Genomic DNA, 19,505 nt, shown 5'->3' with positions numbered 1-19,505 from the left:
GTCCACCTGTCTCAGAATTTTTCAGAGCTATGCTGCAGTTTGAGGTTCTAACTATGCAGTCATGTTTCCTTCTCTGTCTCCCTTCACAAGTGCCAGACCTCCACTGTGGGGCCTTCAGAAGGTTTTTCTGCCCATTTATGCTCTTTTGTCTGTCATAGTGATTTCCTTCAGTCTTTTACACATCTGTTTTCATATTCATGACTTATTTCTCACACAACAGGAAGTCCTTTTATTACCTTAGAGAAATTTGCATCAATTCCCTACTTACTGATGTTTCTGTAAGCCATGAGAAAGTGGGAAAATTGACCTTCAATTGGAAAAGAAGGAAAGGAGGAACAGATAAAAAAAAAAAAAAATTGAGTACATTTGAAAGGGCCAGGGTGAGATTTCTGATGAATGGAGAATAGAGATGAGAAATCTTGAAGAAGATAATCCAGGCCTGCAAGTTTGAAGAAGGTTCAGGAAGAGGAGAGAAATTTTAAATTGGATAAAAATGCTCAAACTTTGATTATCAATACACTAGACCAACCTGTTGTTCTGTGATTTTTGTATGGACTTTTAATGACAAAACAACAGTACTGTTTATTGTCTAAGAGAGACTACAAAAATTGAGATCCATCCCAGAACTCCCCCAGAGCAGCGAAGAATGGGTCTATAATGAAGCTTAATGGAGAAAAAGCTATTTTATGTCAGACATTGAATCCTGCTCAACTGTAAAAGGTATTTGAGATAATGTCAGTTCAACTGTGTAACTAAGAGGAGTTGATGCGATTTTTAAGGTATTGAATGTTTTTTCTTAACAGTTGAGAATGAATTAGGTCAACTCAAGTCATGAAACATTCAAAGGCAATTCTTTGATAAGAATAATAGGATTTTTAAAGAATGTGACTAGATGGAAATAATAAATCAAGAAAAGAAAGAATACCACCTTCGTGTGCACTATGCAACGTTTGTTGGTTTGTGTGACTTGTTTATCACTCGGTGGGTGCAGAGTGTCATGGTGTCAGTATGGCTTGAGGCTGAGTGGTTGTAGAGTTCCTTGAGGTTCCTCTCACATCTTTTCCATCTCTTCTCCAGTATGTGATGGGCTGGGTTAGGCAAAGCAGCATTGTTCCACTCTCAAGTCCAGGGCTCACCCTGGTTTCCTAGCAACTCAGGCAGGCTATCCTCTTGCATTTGGCTTAAGTGAAACAGTTCACAGTGTTCCCTAGGGGACCCAGAAACCCGAGGACATTTGAGGGTTGAAGCCCATCCCTTCTGTCTTTATGACTCTGGTGTGCCACGAGAAGGCTGGAACTGCTGAAATCATTTTGAATCCAAATGGGAAGCTTGTAACACCAAGGAAATTGGGGTCAAAGAATTCATACCTTTGATGAAATTGAGCTACAGAAACAAATCAAACACCTGCGCTGTCTCAGAACCTTCAACTTTTGTGAGTCCATAAACTCCCTTCGTGACTTAAACCATTATCAGTCAGATTTCTTACTAGTTGCAACAGAGGGTCCTAACTGATAGAAGTCACAGGGAAAGAACTCTGTTTCCGGGGATAGAAATTCTTAGATCCGAATCCTGCAGTTGTCATGATGTAGTTGATTAACTTTAGGCCAGTTGCTCAACTAGTTTAAGCCTTAATATATTTTTCATCTGCTAAATGGAAGTGATCATGTCACGTTTCAAGTTCTGTTGCATTGATTACATGGGAGGACATATATCAAGTGCCCTGCTCATAATAGGTACCCAATGAATATGATAGCTTTTATATTTAAAGTAAATTTAATTTCCATTGTGATATTATAAATAAGTAAATTTCCTTTTTTGAAAACATCAATTAATGTGTAATAGACATCCAAACTACTTAAAACTGTTAGTTCCCTCTTTCTTAAAGAAGACAAATCCTCTGTGTTACACAGAATCTATGCCATGGATCACCTGGTAACTTGTACAAAGAACTTTCCATAGGAAGGGTTCTAAAACTATAAAACTTCCTTGTTGCATGAGGAATATCTCACTTACTACTTAGATACTCAATATTTCTTTCCTTTTATCCCATGCACTGAGAATTCATTGGAAAATTCTGTTCATACAAAGAATATGTGATGGTCTGACCCACTGTTTCCCACCGGTATCACCCAGGACTGTGGAATGCTGGACTAGGAGGCAACAATTTCATGAGCTCAGCTGTCACTCCTCTGGCCTTTCCCAGAGCTGAGTGGTCATCCACTTTTTAACAGATCTGAGAACACATTCCCAGCGGAATCACAGAGCATACAGTGGAAGGAACACCTGAATGCTGACAAGCAAAGGAAAATGAAATGTGACCTCGGGTGATAATGGCCCAGGGAAGGAATTATGGCACAAGGGCAGAGCAGGAAGGGTTGTAATACTGCTGGGTGGTACTCCTCCCTTCCTCTCTGCCCTATGCTCCCCAGCTTTTATCCCTAAGGTTCTCATAGTCATTCAACAAGTATTTTGGGGCATCTCCTCTATTGCCTTTAAGACACTGCACAAAGTAGTGAGGATAAAATGGTGGATGAAATAAAGTTTCTGACCTTGGTGAATTCACAGTCCAGATGGGGACGATAATGTAATTCAGAGACACCCCCTCCCCCTTCTCAGCCCTGGGCCTCTTCTAATGCAGCATGCTGGGTGTAGATAATCTTTATCTTATAGTCCTGCCAATCTTAGTCTTCTGGCTCCATTTTTTTTCATAAGCTTGACCTCAGATGATTCTTCCATTATATAGGTCAGGGAGTAAAGGATCTAATGTTGATGAGGTATTTATGAATTTCTAATTGGCTTATTAGGAAATAAAGAAATCTGAGAAGCTGTAAGGAAAATAATTTGGGGGCAATGGAACTCCTCCCAGGAACTATTAGATACAAATAGATTGGCGATTGCCAATTCCTAAGACCCTTCCTACCTGCAGAGCCCTGTAGCCCTGTTTCCACAGGTACAGGTAGGGCTCTTTGTAGGGAGACCAAGGCCCGATGGCTACCAGGGGAGCGTGTTCCATCAGGAAAGCATGGTCTTTTAAAAAGTATTTGATCGTGATGTGGGCTCTTTGAATCACCACGAGTTTTGATAAACTGAGATTTAGAAATTGCTTCTATTGCATGTGTGTGCTTTATGGGATATATCAAAGGCTATTTATCATGTTGTGTGAGGTTTGAGACATTCGTTCTGCTCTGAATGCAAGCTGCTATAGCGAGGCAACTTACTAGCATCCACTTCGGTGACCACGATTGGCTTGGAGAATTCAATTCGGAATCCCCAGGGATAATCACCGGTTCCTTTGAACAGCTTCACGGTTCGCTCTCGAACTGAAGGAGAAGCAAAGAGGGCATTCTTTTGAGTTACTCTTTAGATACCACAAATATGGTCATAACAGTAGATAGCATTTATTGCTGGTTTATGACATGCCAGACCTAATAAAAATGTTCTAACCACTTATTAGTATTATCCAATTTAATCTTTATATCAGCCTGTTATTCTTTTTTTGGAGAGGAGGAAACTGAGGCACAGTGAGCTGTTTTTCGGTTTGTTTTGTCTTGTTTTTGCTTTTGTTTGAGAGAGAGAGTGGGGGAAGGAGCAAAAGGAGGGGTAGAGAGAGAATCTTAAGCAGGTTCCACACTCAGGGCTTTATCTCACGACCCTGAGATCATGACCTGAGCTGAAATCAAGGGTTGGATGCTTAACTGACTGAGCCACCCAGGTGCCCCCAGACAACGAGAGGTTCAACAACTTGCCTGGGTCATATGGTGAGTAAGGGGCAGTGCTCACCACCCCACGGCCGCATGACTCCCGAAAGGCAGCTCAGCCTTACAGGTCTGAGTCACTCAGGTGCAATGTCCTAACAATAGGACTGGTGTTGCAAAGTTATACATGGAAATAAGAAAACAGAATCCTCAGCTGTACATTTAAGTCTTACAGGAACCCAAAAAAGCCTGAATAACTGAGTTTCTCAGAAAAAGCAGGAACTGCTGGGAGGACCTTGCAGGTATTGTAAGTGTAAGATTGCGTCGTACTGAAGGTGGGGAGTTCACAGTAAGAATTTATGGATTTTTACATTAGTCTAATGATCTTTAATTGATGTAGCCTTGCTATTTCTCAGTCTGATTTTCTATACATCTGCTCCATTTCTCCTCCTGCTACCTTCACAGCCTCTTATCTATATAAATGTGTGTAGATCTATGTGTGTGTGTGTGTGTGTGTGTGTGTGTGTGTGTGTGTGTGTTTCTTCATAGCTTCTGCTCACTAATGAGTTTGGCTTATTTATAACTTCTGCTCACTCATGGACCCTCTTGACTTTTCTCTACCTCAAGATATTTTAACTTCTGTGCTCAGTACCATAAGGGCATCTTCCCACATCAAATTTGTGAAAGTGAGAATCTCACAGGTTGAAAACATCTCTGCTCATAACTCTATGGGCTGTTACTCTTCATTGGTGACAAAAGGACAGGATTGTAAGGCTGCAAATATGTCTCTGCAGGTCTGTTCCTTTTATAGCAGGTCAGTTTACATAACAGGAGATGTGGACATTGTAAGCATTTTGTCTTTTACTGTATATGGACATTTTGTTTTTTATTTAGAAGAAAAGTTATGCCTAAGTCATGTTAGAATATAAAACTGAAATAAAACATCTGAAGGGATTATGTGATCTCAGATGGATCCATTTTTTTAAATAAGTGTTGACAAAGTTATCCAATGAAGAATGATAAACAAAAAGCTTCAAAATACTGAGTGTTGGGTTGTATTTATGGTCAGGTTCACCAGAGAGAATCATTACCTTAATACTGGAAAAATTAATCTGCCCCCAACAATTACACTTTATGATGGTATACTTAATTGGGTGAGTTTTCTTTTCTATATGTTAATATCTAAAAAATGATAAAGAATAAATCATAATAAAGAATAATTAATGATAAACTCCCTGAGCTCCATAAGTGAATTATTAGTAAGAGGCCTATTGTTAAGTCTCTGGGGGGAAAAGTCAGGTAATTAATTATAAAACAAGAATGCTTGTCTATTAATAAGGACAGGGCAAATTCACACCATAAAACATAATTTAATAGAATCCCTTTATATTAAAAAAATAGGAGAATTTACGGGTAATTTATTTTTCTGCTTCTTTCCAACCCTTCTTTGATATTTCTGTATTTCAATTCTCATGTCTCAGAGAGTTTTAGATCTTCCTCTGGACTGGAGATCAAGGACATTTCTTCATTGAAGGTTGCATCCTCTTTAGATCCATATTCAAAGGCTGTTATGGAATGCCTAATGTAGGCAAATTATGGATAGAATTAGAAGCAATTGAGAGGTCAAAGGAACTCTTAAGAATTTAAAATGATTGACTCCACAATTATATTTTGAGTAGGAAAAAAAACCCCACTCCAAATTTCCATTTGATGAGGAATCTCTTCCTGGCCGTCCCTGACCTTTGAAGATACTATTATTATTAATTTACATTACAGTTTAAAGATTTCTAATTACAGAGTTTGTAAGAAGATTTGCCATTGCTTTATTAAATTTTCTCTCAGCTATTCTGAGGTAAATTAGTGGGGTTTTCTAAAATTAAATTTCCTATAAGAAGTGACAAATACAGTAATAAGTTAGGCAATATATCCACATGTTCTTGGATGTGACCTCCTGCTTGGTCAGTCAGCTAGGGAGCAAAAATATTGCTAAAAACAAGGAAATAAGCGTCTCTGTCTTTAGTGATCCATTATAACGTAATAGTAGAAGTTATTCATTCACAAACATTTACTAGGTATCTACTGTTTGTCCAGGTGTTTTCCTTTGTGTTACGATTGTAATGGTAAAGATGGGCAAGAGACTTTTTCTCATGAACTTTTCATGCCAGACCCTGGCTGCCAAAGTTGGCAACCATTTAAAGAGAAGGATAGGCTCTTCATGTACATTCCTGAAGGAATGTTTATCTTTCCAATTTGTCTGAAGAAAATACACTGTTTTACTGCTGTTGAGAACAATATGGGGAAAACATGGCAAAGTTGCCAGGAAGGTACTAGTGTAACCCAATCCTAAAGCTCTTTCCTCTGCTCTGCTCTATGCTCCTGGGAAGATTTCCATCCTTTTGTTAATCTCCTTTTGGCCGTCATTTTATATCACTGTTTTGATTGTCATTGACTGGATCTCAGTATAATTTAAGGGACAGAAATAAGAAATTCAAGGACACGGAAATGGATATTTTCACAATCTGCAACAGGCTGGTAGCCAATCAGGGCAGAAAGAAGATCAGAAATCCTATTTCTGACCTCGGTAGAAATCATTTCTAACATCTCATGTCAAAATGTTTTGCTCCCTCTAGGTTACTCTCTTGATACTGTCTTCTGCTTTTGACAGATTGATTACCCAACAGATATTTGTTTAATGGAATATATTTATTGTGTTGATTCAAATCAAATCATGTTCGTTGTTTTGTTTTCATATTCCATGAGACTGTTAAGATAGCTAATGCTTTCAAGGCTGCAGTGATAGTGCTTTTTTTTTCTTTCTTCTTCGTTCAGGCAAATTGAATGTCAACAATGTATGTGAAAGTATAAACAATTCCATGAAGTCTTTAAATGGTGAACTCAACTGTAGCATTCTCCTGTGGAGAGGAGACAATCAAAATATGTTGCAATATGTTCCTCTCCCATCCTCAAGACAGTTTTCTCATATTTTAAGATTTACAGGCCTGGTTTCCTCTGCCACTGTCTGGTAGATAATCTATGAGTGCCACACAGCTGCTGAAAAGCCACAAATGAATGTCATTGTCTTTTCAGAGACTTTGTGGGCACATCTTCAAGTAATTTTTCCCCTCAAATAACACACTTCCTTGGAATCATCTTGTTAGATGTAAAAGTTCAAAGGAAGGGTAAATATTTCCATAAAAATAAGACCATTCACATATTAAAAATACCCTAAAACTTTTTTGTTGCTCCTTCAATATGCTTTTTTTGTTTTTTAATTTAGAGGGGGGGGGGGAGAGAACACAAGCACAAGGGGCAGAGGGAGAGAAAGAGAGAATCCTAAGTAGGTTCGATATTCAGTGCAGAGCCTGACATGGGGCTTGATCCCAGGACCCTGAGATCATGACCTGAGCCCAGACTAAGAGTTGGATGCTTAACTGACTGAGACACCCAGGAGCCCCTCAATATACTTCTAGAGTGATGCAAACCTTTATCTATTTCTTCCATTTATAGAAGGGCTCTTTTAGGGGATTAAGATTGATTTTTTTTAAGTGTAAAATTTGTTCTCATGAAATACATGCTGGTAGATATAAATTAGTATGTCAGTATCTTAAAATGCCATTAGGTTGATAAAGATATTTTTCAGTTAAAAAATTATTCATTTGTCTCCAGCTCATCTTTCCTCTCAATCTCCGTTTTCTTCCATTGATCTCTCAATATCATGTAGTTAAGAACATCAGCATCTGCTAACGCTTTCAAGTCTTGGTAACAGTAAGAAAGAACAACTGCTACATTCTTGAACTACATTTATTAAGTTTCATTTTAATAAATAGTATTATGAAACTCACTTGCAGCATTTAAGCATTTTGTTTTTCTTATGTGTGATATATATATATATATATATTACATGGGAATGCACATCATATGTATATATCCACACATAAGGGAAATTTTTGGCAAACTTGAACACATTTTTTTAACCAAAGTGAATAATAGTGAATCAATCAAATGCTTTATTTCTTGATGACCATAAGCAGTTGCGGAAATGGCAAGAATGTGCTTTTTTTACAGGTATCATATATCATGTGTTAGCCAAGATATTGTGGGGGAGTAATTGTATTTTATTCATCTTATGTTTTCATACCTGCCTGCCATAAACAAATTGGCAATAAATACTCATAAATTTACTAAGTATCAAGTAATAGCAATTGTTTAGAATTCATAGAGAATATATATGAGTACATACAAACGTGAATAGATATTTAACATTCATCCAAAGTTCTCATGATAATTAAGAAAAACAGGAGTGAGAGAAATAGTCAAGATAGATAGAAATTGCTAATTATACTGATCACATATATAATTTCATTTCATTTTTTATAAGCACCATAAGACAGAGAGATAATAACAATAAATGATTTTTCAAAGGTCATGTAGTTGCCAAATTTCTGAGTAGTACTGAAATCTGGGACTTTTTATTCATTCATTCATTCATTCATTCATTCAACAAATACATATTCGCTTCCTATGATGAGGCACGCAGTGTCCTAGGTGCTTGAAATACACCAGAGAACAAATAGAAATCTGAACATCCCAAATTGTACTTTCAGTCAGGTGGTCTTTCTCTATACTATTCTATTACTCAAATAAAAGTTAAATATACAAATAATTTAAAACATTTATTCCTAAATCCTCATCATTTCTTTTAATTTTCAAAAATTCCAATCTGAATTCTTTGAATTTTTAGATTTAGAGTGTTATACTTACTTTCCAATGAATTTTAGATTTAGAGTCTTATACTTACTTTCCAATGAATGGTTAAGCTAATTATGATATGAATATAAATAAATATTCTAAATTCACAAAATATTGTATTATTTTATGCATGTACATAGGAACTCATTTCAATTTACCACTTTGCCTGTACTGAAAATAATAAGTACATCTTTGTAAAATCTGTTACTTCTCACTGTGTATCTTTAACAACTTCCACTAGTGCCTGAACCACAGTAGACATGATATTTGTTAAATGTATGATTGTATAGTTAATTTAAAACCTTATTTGCACCCCAAATCTTTGCTTGCTCAAGTTAAATTGTTAAGTATTCATCAAGGTCATTTATATCAATAAACCATAAGTTTAAAAAACCTCTATACCTTAAATTTTACAGCAAAGATTGCATGAAATAATTTCACATGCTAAAACTTGTAATTCAGGTATAAGTGTTTTTTTAATCATTAGGCTGTTATTGCATTGGAGAAATATACATAGTTTCAGTAAACTAAAAATTTCATAAAAATTATGAAATTATTAGAATGCTAATCAAATCTGCAAAAACACATTAAAACACTTATATTAAGTGAAGATATAATGAATAAATATTAAAAGTAAAAAACAGGCTATAAAATCTTATGTCTCAAACTATATACATGATAATATCAAATACATATTTCATGTATGTTTAAAAACAAAACTAGACCTATGTGTAATATCTAAATAATAATTTAAAAATGCAAAAACAATGAAATGGTTATATTTTGTTGTTGGAACAATAGATGTTACTTGTTCATATATATATTTTTAAATAGTCTATTTTTTTTAATAGTATTTTTAGGGACTTCTGGGTGGCTCAGTGGTTGAGTGTCTGCCTTGGGGTCAGGGCGTGATCCTGGGGTCCTGGGATTGAGTCCCAGATCGGGCTCCCCATGGGGAGCCTGCTTCTCCCTCTGCCTGTTTTTTTGCCTCTCTCTCCCTCTCTCTGTGTCTCTCATGAATAAATAAATAAAAATCTTTAATAAAATAATAAAATAAAATAAAATATAAAATAAAATAAAAGAGTGTTTTTACCCCTAGAATGGAAAATACTCAACTCTTCCTGCATTAATCTTTACACCAACTTTGGAATTACAATTCAATGTTTGAATGAGCTCTTAACACAGTTTTACTTTTAATAGCTTCAGATTCTTTCACAATATTAGGAAATACATCGTATATGTATATATACGTCCCTCACACTCCACCCTGTGTGCATTTTGCCCACTTCAGAGACTTGCCTGGAGCTTGGTTACAAGTTCTCGAAGGCGTTTATTTTATACCATTAACTGTAGAGTCCTTACCAGCTACCGGTCGGGGTTTTTTACTAAGACATCTGGGACTGTCCTCAGGATCCCCATCATCTCCTCGGAAAACCCACGCTGCTGAGTGGAAATTCTCCGTGTAGAATCCTTTTTCCTCAAGATCAACTCGAAAGCCAAGATCCAAAGAACAGCCATCTTCTGAGGTGACTGAGGAGCAGAAAGGGGGTAACGTGAATCATGCCCTGGCAAGAAAGGAGATGCACCCACGCTGATGGCCAAGGTGGGAAAGCAGCCGAACCTGTGCTGGGGAGACTCTTGACTGAAGGCAGAGAGTCTTCCTCCAAAACAAGGGGCTAAGTTTATTAGGCAGTTCTTTCGGGAAGAACTTGGATAACCTTAAAATATCATAAATAAAACAGGCATTGCTGAGGGGCCTAGACGCTGGAAGTCAGTACCCTAGAGAGAGTACTCTGAATTTTTTTGTTGAGGAAAATCTAGAGAAAATAATTATTTTGAGATTTACATATTAATACTTAGGGGTCAAGAGGAAGCCATGTAAGACAGAATGAGAATCTGTTAAAAATTCTAAGCATAAGGGAAAAAGAAAATTGCTCTTGTCTTTCTGTGCTTTGAAGAAGGCACTGCAGAAACATGCATTCCTGAAAAACTCTCTGAGGTCTTACCTTAGAATAAAGCAAAGAGGGAGGCAGGTAAAGTTTCATTTGACAGTTTCATTCGTAGCACTTTTGAATTTCTGTGTATTTGTGAGTCTCTTGGCTAGTGTGGAAGGCTGAGCTAGTTAAGACACTAACATCGCTCTCCTGTATTTGCTTCTAAGTGTTCCTTCGAGGCCCTGTTTAGGTCATTCAAACCTGAACAAAGTCATGCCCCCAGGCCTTTCAGTCTTTTAAGCGTGCAGAATTAAGAAGCAGTGTTTCAGAACCAAAATATAATTTAAAGAAAAGCCTAAATCCGTGACCTGCATTTCTCAGGTATCATGAAGCAGGGGCAGGGTGTGGTTGAGACATCACAGAATGCTTCTTCAATGACACATCACTTCTCTTTCAGTCTCTTCTCATAGACTACATATAGTTGTTCCAATTCCTTTTTCTCAAAAAAGAGGTAAAATCTCTTCTTCCTTCTCCTCACCCTGTCTAGCAAGGCCATAGCACTGCTTCCCTTATAGAATACACCCATATTGATTTGGTTATAAATAAGAAAACCAGAAACAAAATATTGCATGTAGTAATAAAAATCTATTACTTCTAATAGTAGCTTCCACTATTACCTGGAATAATTTGATTTTGGGGGAGGGGAACAATTTATGATTGATCTAAATAAAAAATATGATTGAACAGAAGCTTTGCTTGATTGATCACAGATGATCTTTACATGCCATGGTGAAAGGGACCATTTCTCTAGTTTTCAGTTTCTTCTAATTTAGAAGCACCAGTTCCTTCTAGTTCACTGTGTCTTTGAGCTCCCTGGATTCTTTCCATCCAAGTCTGTTTTGTTTGTTTGATGGACAAATCCTCCATTATTGGTGCTCTTAGACATTCATATCTGGTATGCATTTCTTGAGAAAAAGAAACTACCGTAAGTGAGCTGGGACTGGCTCACAGTGGTTCACAATAACTCACTGTGCACATTTTCCCCTAACGTTGCAATTCAGGGAGGTCAGGCTGGTAGCTTGACACTGGTCAGGGTAGGAGTGTTTATGCAACAGAGACTGGCAAACATCACAAGTCAGGGCTGTTTTGTTTTTTGTTGTTTTTTTCCCTCCCTTTGGAGAGCTACTTGTTAAACATTTACCAGTACCCACATGAAGCAACACAGAAATCAGCTGTGTAACTTTCCCACATTCAAATTCAGGCCAACATAGCACAATCGTCTAAATTAAAACAATGACCATGTTTTCTTTGAGGTGAATTCTGTTTTGAATGAAAATGTGAACAATTTGTTTCACATTAGACATGAGGGAATTGAATTGTCTGCCATTTTATTTCTCAGTTTATCTAAGCCACAGACACTCACGTGGTGTCTCTTCAGAAACTTCGCAATAGAAACTGCAATTCATTTGGAGCTGCTGGAGCTAACATTGTTTAACGTGTGGTTTAAATTCTATCTCATTTATAGAGTCAGGATATGCTACTAATCCATGACTTAAAACCTGACAGCTTTATCGAGCATCATTACAGCTGGTGTTTCTCAGTCTGTTAATCTCACTCATCTCTGACTTCCTACATAATAACTGGAAAAGACATTAGGAATGACATATTTATGTATGTGGACACAGTTGATCAATGCATCTAGGCTGTGGGGAATGCTGACTAAGGCACACCAGGTAAATAACTTGAAGGCTGTAAACGAAAGTCAGAAAGGGCCTGCAAAATGGAGCTCTGATTTTTATACTCTCAAATGGCTCCTGTATCACAAACAGATGTGGCAAGAATTTGGGTCTAATTGTGTGAGGACACTTGATAGCATTTCCCTGATTTCATTCAGCTACAAAAATTAGTCTGGAAATGGCTTTTCCAAACATTAGCTGCCATGGAAATAAGAAAGGAGGGGATGGACAGAGAGAGAGAGAAAGAGAAAGGCAAGCAGGCACAAGAACTCTGTTTCTAAAAATAAGAGCTAACAATTACATTGTGCTTATTACATCAGCCTTTACAAAATACTCGTTTATGAATGATCCCAACAACACTATAAGCAAAGAACTATGTTTTCATCTTCACTTTCCCAAATGGGCATTCTGAGTCATGGATAGGGTAAGTGAATCATCCAGTCGCTCAGCTACAAATTAGCAGTAGAGCTGGGTTTCAAACCCAGATAGCTTAACCAGGAGTCTATGCTCTTCAACACAGCCCACTACCTCTGGTCGGACCACTCAGATCTGAACCTGGTTCATCTCTGAGAAAGTCCAAACAGGGTCTCACTTCTTGTGATACCACTTTATGATCCCCAAATAATACAGTGGAATGAAAGACATATGAGAATGTCTCAGGACATCTGGAACTGCATTGAGCATTTTATCCTTTTTTATTCTAAAGAGCAAAAAGAAGCGTTTTAGTTTTTCAAGAGCAAAGAAGTCCAAATCCAATTTCAGTAATACCAAGCATATACAAGAGCTCTTTCTGTTTTAAGGTTTCATTTATTAAAAGGCTCATCTCCACAAGCCAAATTTTGGAGACAAAGTTTTAGTGACAGAAGTACATTTGGATTTGTTTTTTTACTTGGCTCAAAGTTCCACCGGGGCAGTTGTTGAGAAATCTAGAAGCTCAAAGCTGCAGCAGGTGTGTGGCTTGCTGCTTCATTGGATTTTATCACAAATTTTATGTCTCAGTTTATGTAAGGGTATGTTGATTAGCTCTGTCTTGGTAACTGAATGAACAGAAAACTGTTCATCCACATAATCAAATCTGTTTGTAAATAAGTGAGCTGTTTTAACAGTATCTTGCATTCTGATAAAAACAAAGATCACTATAATTTAAAGACCTACCTATGCTTGGGGAAAAAATAATAATAAAGATAAATCCATGAGCCCAGGAATCTATGTACTTTATATTCATAAATATTAAAAATGTAACTGAATATTTAAGGCCAAGGATTGGAAAAGATGCTTTAATACTTTAAAATCCTGCAGGGCTTCTCTAACTTTAGCAAGTACTATGTAGAAAGTAACTTTGCATTAGGCTTAAAGCTAGAAAGACAGGTCAATAAATTGTTATAATTCCTTTGGCTAATTTTCCTACCATTTAAAGTCAAATGTCACAGAGCTAAAAAAAAATGCAAAAAAAAAGTGATTTTTGAAATATGATGTGTGAAAGAAGGCATCCTACATGCAGAGTCAAAATTTTTTAAAGTTTTCATCATTTTTATGTCAATCAAGATGGGCGGTAACATTCTTATATAATTTACATTCCTACTTTATCATTACATAGTATTCCAATATATCTTCCTCTTTATTTTCCCACTAACATCATATTTATCCAATTAACATGGTCAATCTTTTAAAAAACTCAATCCTCACTTCAGTCCACTTGTCCATCTCATTCCTACTTACCAATCCACAACCCCATCCTTCTGTAGAAATTTTGCCCACTCCTCAAATCCTTCTTCCTTGAGTCCTCCCCTTCCCTACATCCAGAATCGCTCTCTCCTTCCTCTGAACTCTCTAACCTCATCATGAGTTCCACATCTTATCTATCCCCATGGAGCCTACCCTGCACCATAGAGCAATTCTTTTAAGTTAATTCAACTCAATAAATGAGTAAAACATGAATGAATGCACCTGAAACCATTTAAACTGCAGATTCATGTCAAATGTTTCATGAAATCTCACTTGCTGTACAAAATAAAAACTACAAGGACAAGCATCGAAGATATAGGGATTCGACTAACATAGCAGTGTAGTCAATTATACTTCAATAATAAATTGTTTATAGAAATACTGAGGTTTGTTCTTAACTGTCTGCAAGAGACGACACTGCTGCATGCTGTCAATGTACCACTCGTGGACGTTTCTACACAGCTTAAACAAATGTGTGAGCTCAAAACCTATTGTTGCATTTGTCTGTGTGTCAGGACCATAATGAACATTTGCCCTCTTTGGTACTAAGAGGGTCCAAGGACAAGAATCATTTGTCCAAGGACAAGAATCATTCAGAAGGATTCTTCAGAGAAGATCAATGAGAGGACAGGAACCATTCTTCCCGGGGACTTTATATAAGGACCTTCAGCAGAAGTGGACTATGTGTTTCTGGTATTCTTATTTATAACCAAATTGTTCTTCCTTTGCGCTCTTCCTTCTTAGCTTTTACGATGCGTGGATCCTGATTAATGCTAACGGATTGTTGAATATCTTGATAATTTCAGTTGCATGGGGTTTAGAGGTAGGAGCTGCAATTGAATTTTCTGTGGCATAAAAGTGAGGAATTCCAAAGGTCCAGAAGGAAGAAAACGGAATTCAATCAATATGGGTGTATTCTATAAGGGAAGCAGTGCTAGGAAAGGGGCTCCTCGGGTGACTACAGGGCAGCATAGGAGCCTTCAAAGTAGAGTAGTATCTAGAGGAGATTTCAGGTTATTTTCCAGGGAGTATGTGATATAAGTCCTCTGTGTGCCCTTGAATGTCTTCAGAAGGTTCTCCTTCTCACTCTCGCTTAACGTGAGTATATTCTTTGCGGGACCCGAATCAATGGGGCCAGGGGTAGTTGTATCTGATTTATATGCATAATACAAGATTTGTATTCATAGGTGAAAAGAAACAAAATTATTCATCTCAAGACTAGGGATGATTCTAGTACACTGTGAACAAAACCTCTTTCCTCTTTCACAGCCTGAATACTGAGGATCAAAGCCACCTAATCCCATACACCTTACTGTCTAAATTAACATGACCTTATTCCATAGACTTTATTAACACAGTTTTATTTTCCCTTGGACACTTGGCCAGGTGGATACCTTCACTGTTCATTATAAGGAACTTCTCTCCAAACCACCACCTCTTCAGTAGAAAGCACCAACAGAAAGTTTATTTTCTTAGTCTCTTTGAAACCCTCAACATCCTCATTTTGCCTTTTCTGTAAGTCTTGACCTGTTAAACCATGATCCTTACCCTATTCTAACTAAGCTCTCATAATGAAAGATCTACATTAAACCAAATTTCTAATTCTCAATAAAATCAAGTGTTGCCTTTCCCCCTCCAAATTACCATCAATGCTCTCTCCAGGGGGTATCTTCTGTTCTCTCTATAAGCAAGGAATAGTTGTCTTATCAATATATAGTGCGGGTGATATTTGATTATTGTTATGAGGATAGAGCACTGGTGTATCATCATAAGGTTATGGGATGAAGGAGACAGTACATGCAAATGAGTGACTTGAGGAGAGTTTAATAAAAAACACTATTTATAAAGTGTGGGCAAGACTTAAGGAAATTAGATGTGGTAGAGTGGGATTAAGACCAGTCCATCTAAGACTAAGATGATAGGGGGACGCCTGGGTAGCTCAGCGGTTGAGCGTCTGCCTTTGACTCAGGTCATGATCCAGGGATCTGAGATCGAGTCCCGCATCGTGCTCCCTGTGGGGGAGCCTGCTTCTCCCTCTGCCTGTGTCTCTGCTTCTCTCTCTGTGTGTCTCATGAATAAATAAGCAAAATATTTATTTTAAAAAAAAGGTGATAGGGGGAGGAAGCAGGTACCAGTTACTAAAATCCAGAGCTGTAGAAGGCAGTGTAGATGGCATTACTTTATAGGGATACAACCAATGGTTTTAGGGACATAACCAGTCTTTGGCACACCACAGGGAAAGACTGGAGCAACAACAACAGGACCTCAGTGTCCTCATTCCTTCCAGGCTCCTGCTGATCTTTCCTGTTGGTCAAACTCCACAATAAGCCAGGGGGAAAACTAGCCCCTTGATATAGTCCATAGAGGTGAGCCACTTAGGCCCTAATGTAAGATGCAGAAGAGTGGAAAAGGAAGCTAGACAGGCAAATGGATACTATTTGCAGATGTGGGTTCAAGAAAGAGGGGTAAGCATAAACCCAGTCTCCCAGTTTGATAAGAATGCTAGAAAACATATATGTGGATAGATCCTCATTCTTGCAGGGTGAAAAAGTGTGATAAACTAAAAGTGTGATAAATTAATTAAAAAGTTAAAAGTGATTAAAAGTGTGATAAATTCAATTACACATGTGTAGAAGCAAGGGTTACAGCTGAATTTTTTTGTATAATGAAAAAGTATTTTAAAGGTCAGAGGAAATCAGGAAGGAGATAGAGGGGAAGGGTGTGTGTGTGTTGCACAGTATGTGTTTTAAGATGTATGGATGTGTTTGAAAGCGAGAAGGGAAATAGTATAGCAGTAATGGGGAAATATCTGAAATCCAGGATCAACCTATAAGCCATAAAGGTGAAATCATAGCAGAGAATATATGTAAGAAAAATTGTTTCCTATTGAAATATATTTGACATAGAATATCATGCAAATTTAAGGTGTACCAAAAAAAAAAGAAAAAAAATTTAAGGTGTACCACATGTTAACTTTTGTACATTATAATATGAACGTTTGTATAATGTAATGTGATTGTCATTGTAGCATTAATTAGCACCTCTGTCACATTACATAATTGTTCTTTTCAATGGTTTTGAATAACGAAATTCTACTCTTTTAGCACGTTTGATGATGATACAGTGTTGTCTGTGTTCACTGTACTGTACATTTTATCTCTAAGACATATTTACTACTCATTGCAAGTTGGTACCTTTAAACAACATCTGTCTTATCCCCCGATTTCTTTCTTAGCCCTTGGTAATTACCATTTTGCTCTTTGTTTTTATGAGTTTGGCTTTTTTCATTCCACATATAATTTATATACAGTATTTGTCTTTCTCTGACTTATCTTTGAGAAAGTTTTGATGCAGAACAGTGGGAACACCACCAAGAATGATAGAGCCAGAGATGCCCCAGGGTGCAAAAAAACAGGGCACTCAACTGGACCACCACGTCAGAAACAGCAGGCAGTTTGAGGTCCGCACATCACTCACATTGAACTCCACCGTGGGTCAGGTAGTGGCAGTGATTGCGCTTGTCTTTAGCCACGAACAATGAGTGTGGGAAAAAGTTAAGGACTGAGAATAGAGGACAATCAGATGGGATATGGAATATCTTGTGCGTGAGTAAGTCATTTATTGCCACCTGAAGTGGGAGGCTATGAGAGGAGACAGGAAAATAGGATCTGAAGAAATTGTATCTGAGAATTCATGAGAGTTGAAGAAAGATATGAGTCATCAGCATGTAATAGCCTATGGGATGCCAAACATGAAAATATATTAAAATCCACACAATGAAATACATATTAGAAACATCTTAGAATACCAAGGCTAAGGAGAAAACCCTACAAGCTAATAGAGACAAAAGTTGGATTAATAACAAAAGTTTTGAGAATGAGATTGGATTTAGACTTCTCATCAGCACCGATGGCTCCAGGAGGACAATGAACCAGCCTGCTCAGTAGTTTGAACCTAGAATTCTGTACTGAACTATGCCAAACTGCCATTCAGAATTAAGAGGCAAGTAAATACATCTTCAGATGTATCTAGACCAGTTTATCTCCCAAAGAATCTCTCTTAAAAAATTACTAGAAGATTGTTACAAGATTGTAGTATTATGAAAAAAAGATTCTCTTGAAGGTAATTCTGGTGTATAAAGCAAGGATAAGGAAAACTAATGAAATATTATTAGGTATTGGTTATTTAAATATTTCTTAAAAATTTGAACCAAATTCTGCAATATTTCAATATCGAAACTGATGAGGGAAAAGGGGAATAGAAGTGGGAGGAAAGGAGCATTACAACAGAGATGTGAAGCAGTAGGGATACTTATTGGAAGTCTACGATAACAAAGGTATTCTTCAGGGAGGTATCTCAAGAGTCTAGGAACAGAAGAGGGATAATAAAACAAGCTTATACAGTAGTATATGTGAAAATACAAATTTAATATTAGAAATCCAGTCCTTGCTGCCAAATAAGAAGATATAACTGGAAGAATTAGACGTTGACCAAGGGACAAGAATGAAACATTTACCAGGACCAAATGGGCCACTTAAGTTGTATTCTTCACTGTTCACACGACTGTAGGAACACTGTGGTGGGATAATAGAGGGCAGTGTCTTATTATTTAAATATTGTTATGATTTTGCCCGCAGGTTTATAGCTACATTCAATTCCTAATCTGTTACTCACTCTGGATAAATTCGACTGCTGCCTTCAGGAATTGTACTTGTGTCATTCTATCAGCTTGTCTGTAGGAATAGCCTAGAACAGTCACTACTATATCAACAAGACATCATTCTCTGCAACACAACTCCTGGGTTCCTGGACCCAATTGTAATGTGTGTGTGCATGCACATGTGCATGTGCCCCACACCAACATGCAATTCTCTGGACACCTAGCTAAAAATTCCAACCCTCTGAGCACATTGGTAGAGTCCTCTGGTCATCAGCCCCACCTAGGTTATCTAGGGCTTTCCCAAAGTCACCACAATAACATAACAAAAGACACCTTTATTGTTGTCTTCATGGGGAATTCTAAAGATTTTAGGAGCTAGGAGCCACGAACCAGTGGACCAAGGCCAACTTTGTATGAGGATGAATCTGAATGACCAAATATATATTTTGTATTTCTTATAAATCACAGTATTACATCATCTTTCTTTTTTCTTTTCTTTTCTTTCTTCCTTCCTTTCCTCTCTTGCTTTTCCTTCCTTCCCTTCCCTCCTTCCCTTCTCTCCTCTTCCGTCTTTTCTTCCTTCCCTCCCTTCCTCTCTTTCTCTCTCTTTCCCTTCCTCCTTCCCTTCCTCCTTTCCTCCCTTTCTTCCTTCCTCCGTTTCTCTCTTTCTTTCTTTCCATTTGCTCTGGTTTCCATATCAGTGTTTATCATGAATAACTGATATGTTTTGTAAATAACACGGAAATGATGAATGTCTACTACTTGGATAAGTATCTTCTAACAACTAGCTGCTAGAATTTTGGAGCCAGATTAGTGGTGGTATGTGTTAAATGTACTAATGTTGCCCTCTATTTTCTTTAGCACATTATTTTCCCTTCAGTTGGACTTCCTCACTCATGACCTACCTTCCATTCTCAGTTGCAATTGCTTGTGGGACTGGGGTATAATGCTGTTTAATAATACTCTTTCAATACCAAGAGAAACACCATCTCATTAAAATACACAT

At 37.4% G+C, this 19,505-nt stretch overlaps 1 protein-coding gene across 1 annotated transcript in view; it reads right to left on the bottom strand.

Moving 5' to 3' along the window:
- LOC112653376 (uncharacterized) overlaps window positions 1–19,505 on the bottom strand; it is a 100,360-nt gene that overhangs the window by 69,160 nt on the left and 11,695 nt on the right. The window contains exons 4-5 of the mRNA XM_025437485.3: window positions 9,807–9,974; window positions 3,219–3,320 (exon numbers count right to left, since the gene is read on the bottom strand). Coding sequence (XP_025293270.1) covers window positions 3,219–3,320; window positions 9,807–9,974 — 270 coding nt within the window. The remainder of the gene's footprint in view (window positions 1–3,218; window positions 3,321–9,806; window positions 9,975–19,505) is intronic.

This window comes from Canis lupus, chromosome 3 (genome assembly GCF_003254725.2).
Source record: "Canis lupus dingo isolate Sandy chromosome 3, ASM325472v2, whole genome shotgun sequence".
Lineage (NCBI taxonomy): Eukaryota > Metazoa > Chordata > Mammalia > Carnivora > Canidae > Canis > Canis lupus.
The sequence above is the reverse complement of the archived record's forward strand: the minus strand, read 5'-3'. Positions and strand labels throughout refer to the sequence as shown.